Raw genomic sequence first — 3477 nt, forward strand, 5'->3', positions numbered from 1 at the left:
GGCATTGTATGGGCTAAAACAAGCCCCCAGAGCATGGTACCAGCGGATAGATAGGTTCTTTTTAAACCTAAACTTCAAAAGATGTGCCTCAGATGCTAACTTGTATGTTTACAGGGATGGTAAAAGGTCTGTAGTGATTGTCCTATATGTGGACGACCTTCTTATTACAGGTGACTATGAAGATATGATCAACCAAACTCGAAAGGCTTTGAGCTCTGAGTTTGAAATGACAGACTTAGGCTTGCTGCACTATTGTTTGGGGATTGAAGTCTGGCAAGAGCCAGGAAAGATCTTCATCTCTCAGAAGAAGTATGCGTGGGAGATCTTGAAGGCATTTGGCATGACCGAGTGCAAGGAGATAGCTACACCTATGGAGGTGAATGCAAAGTTATCCGTCGAGGATACATCAGCATTAGCAGACATTAGGAGGTATAGGAGGTTGGTCGGCAGTCTGATCTACTTGTGTAACACCAGACCAGATATCAGTTTTGCTGTTGGTGTTTTGAGCAGGTTCTCAAACAAACCTCATGAGAGTCATTGGAAGGCTGGAATGCGGGTGCTCAGATACTTGAAGAAAACTCTTGACTATGGTATCACATACAGTTTCGGAACTTCTCTTGTGGGGAACTGTGACTTAGATTGGGCAGGAGACATTGATTCCAGGAAGTCAGTTTCTGGTTATTGTTTCTCTTTGGGTTCAGGAATTTTCGCTTGGATTAGTAAGAAGCAACCAACAGTGGCATTGTCTTCTACTGAAGCAGAGTACAAGGCAGCTTGTTTTGCTGCATGTGAGGCTGTATGGTTGAGAAGGATTCTATGGCATATGGGAGTGCAGGATGAAGAACCAACTGTGCTGAGATGTGACAATCAAAGTTGCATCGCCATTGCCAAAAATCCAGTGTTTCATGCACGCACCAAACATATAGAGATCCAGTATCACTATGTGCGTGATTTGATGGAGGATGGGATAGTGAAATTGGTCTACTGTCCAACAGAGGAGAATGGAGCAGATATCTTCACCAAAGCACTTACGAAGGATCTGCTTCAAGTTCATCTTCAGAGACTCGGCATTGGGCCGAGGAGATAGTTCACCTATGGGTTTTGAAAGCATTGGGCCGAGGGTTTTGAAAGCAATGTCGCAACTTCAGAAGTCCTTGATAAATTTCAGGATAAAAGATTAGTCAAGTATGACATTTGCAACCTTGCAGACAAGTTCAGTTAAATATATTATCCATGTGTAGCATTTGTTTGTTTCAATACATTCAGATCCTTTTAAGAATCGTCTTTTAATGTAACTGGAATCAGTAGCCTCTGTTTATACAAGAACTGAAGTCTCAAAGTATTGTTTTTTTAAAAATTAATTCTTCAATGGCAATCTTGATGAGCTTCAAGAAAAGATACAGAGAACACTTGATAGAAAGTTTGGACTGTTTCTGATCAATAATCATCAATCAAAATCTCTCATTTTCTCTTGTCATTATGTCATTCACAAGAGAAAAATTTTATGTCTTTAGATTCCAGAAAGAGGTGAAGAAATTTGTGCTGGTTTTGTTTTCTGCAACTCCATTCACTTCTTGAGTGTGTAGCCTCCCAGCTTGACCTCCAGCTGTCCTCTTCCTTAATGCTGGATCATTCAGGCAAGCAAATGCCTTTGTGACAGTCTTAAAAGTCTCTTCTGCCCCAGGCGCCTGATTTTTGTCTGGGTGAACCTTTAAAGACAATTTTCTGTAAGCTTTCTTGATGTCCTCTGATGAACAATGCTTCTCTACACCAAGAATTTGGTAGTAATCTTTGCTCCTCTTGATACAGTTAATGATCTCCATTTGATTAGAACTGAAGCTAGAAGGCTTTGCCGTATAATCATTGCTGCTATGGCTAGCTCTATTCCTTGAACTGCTTGCCCTGTTTCCTCCAATATCTTTTTCGGGCTGCTCTCCCAGGACTTTTTCATGACTTCCTTGTTCTTCCAATTCCCTTGACAACGATGACAGTATATCACAGGGCATAGACGGTGGTGATCATCCGGATGGTGCCTTCGTTCTTCAGCAGCATTATGATGTTGATCTTCCGAACCAGGTTCCAAGGGTTGGTCTCATGGATGCTGCGAGCTGCAGAGTCGGTATGATTCACCATAGTTGTCCTACGGGCTAGAACAGAGGAGATATAGACTGCTTAAGATTGGAGTTCCGATGATGTTATCTGACGCAAGAACGCCATGACTCCTCCTCGCAGTCACTCTGAACTCAGAGCTCGCCCTGTTTTCTTCTCGTTAGAGCCTTTTCATCCCTTATGAATCTTCAAAAATTTGTCTATCTTCCTCCATCTCCCATTAATCCTCTCCTCATCCAGTCAAAAAAAATCTGTTCATCAAAGTCGCAGAGTACCATCGATGTTGAAAAGCACGAAGGATCATTGAAATTCTCTGCTCTCTATTGTCGATGCATCCCTCCTCATACAATCCTCAAATGCTCTATTCCTTTACGCATTGAATTCGGCACCCTTCTGTAGCCACTTCACAAAATTCTGATCCTGCGGAGAGTGTCTTCCTACTTGTCCCTGAAGATCTGTGTCATGAATTGTCACAGTAACTTCAGTATCGCTCGCCCTCTGTGGTGGATACTGATTCGGTCGTAGAGAAACCTTGCCCCTTCGTGCAGTATCGGAGCTCCAGAATCAGATCCGTAGTTTTTCAGGCGCGAATCAGTGGTAAGAACTCGATATGCAAGAATGTGCCGATCATCATCCAGTAGTTCCAACACCTCAGTGCTTTTTGGCCATGCGTCACGCACCTGTCTGGTCATACCTTCCCGGATCTTCCCATGAGTCCCAACCCGCTGAGCTTCATCCTGACACTAGCCCTTTTCATCTGCAGCACAGTCACTCTCGCTTCCATCGATTCCTTGAGGAGAGAGAAAATAGATGTGTTCCCCCTTAACAGAAGAACGAGGCACATAGCAAGGGAGATCTCTGTGATTGCCACAAAACAAGGACTAACCATCCTTCAAAGCATCACCGTGACAGATGCTCCTTCCCCCAAAGAGTTGGTTGTGGGTCTTCCTCAACATATGCGTTTTTGTTCCCCTCCATTGCTCCTCCTTTCGATGACCGAGAGAGAGCTTACATTAGCCACGATTGCAGAATTTCCCTGCGCCCCCGAATACTCTGTTTTTTCCTCCTAGATTAGTCTTCACCTCCTTTTTCTGTCCCCACCACTCTGTTCTTCCCTCTTTAGTTTTTGAAAAATCCCTTATTAGTCTCCTCCTTCCATGTTTTCTGCGCCTCCCTTTCCCAATTCCTTTCCAAAAGCGGCCCTTTCTTTTCTCCCCTTTCAAATATGCTTTTTCCCCCCCTTACTCGTACAAACTGGAGAAGTAAGCTGCAGCTTAGCAAGATCTGTTTTCACAGCAAGCACACGGGCACCAGTAGACATAGAACCAATATTTAACGTCAACACTTCTCCTTTAGCTAGCTTTGAAA

The 3477-nt window shown here is 43.5% G+C and overlaps 1 protein-coding gene across 1 annotated transcript; it reads right to left on the minus strand.

The window, feature by feature from the left end:
• Positions 1-1160: 1160 nt before the first annotated feature.
• Positions 1161-3213, minus strand: LOC148030544 (uncharacterized). The gene has a single exon (XM_087687267.1). The coding sequence runs from the start codon at positions 2004-2006 to the stop codon at positions 1503-1505; it is 504 nt and encodes a 167-aa protein (XP_087543393.1). The 5' UTR covers positions 2007-3213; the 3' UTR covers positions 1161-1502.
• Positions 3214-3477: the final 264 nt, after the last annotated feature.

Source organism: Lygodium microphyllum, chromosome 10 (genome assembly GCF_053477565.2).
Source record: "Lygodium microphyllum isolate KBCC chromosome 10, Lygodium_microphyllum_v1.1.10, whole genome shotgun sequence".
Lineage (NCBI taxonomy): Eukaryota > Viridiplantae > Streptophyta > Polypodiopsida > Schizaeales > Lygodiaceae > Lygodium > Lygodium microphyllum.

Bases quoted from the DNA above. Each gene is read 5' to 3' on its own strand.
- LOC148030544 (XM_087687267.1), bottom strand. From the start codon at position 2,006: ATGCCCTGTGATATACTGTCATCGTTGTCAAGGGAATTGGAAGAACAA.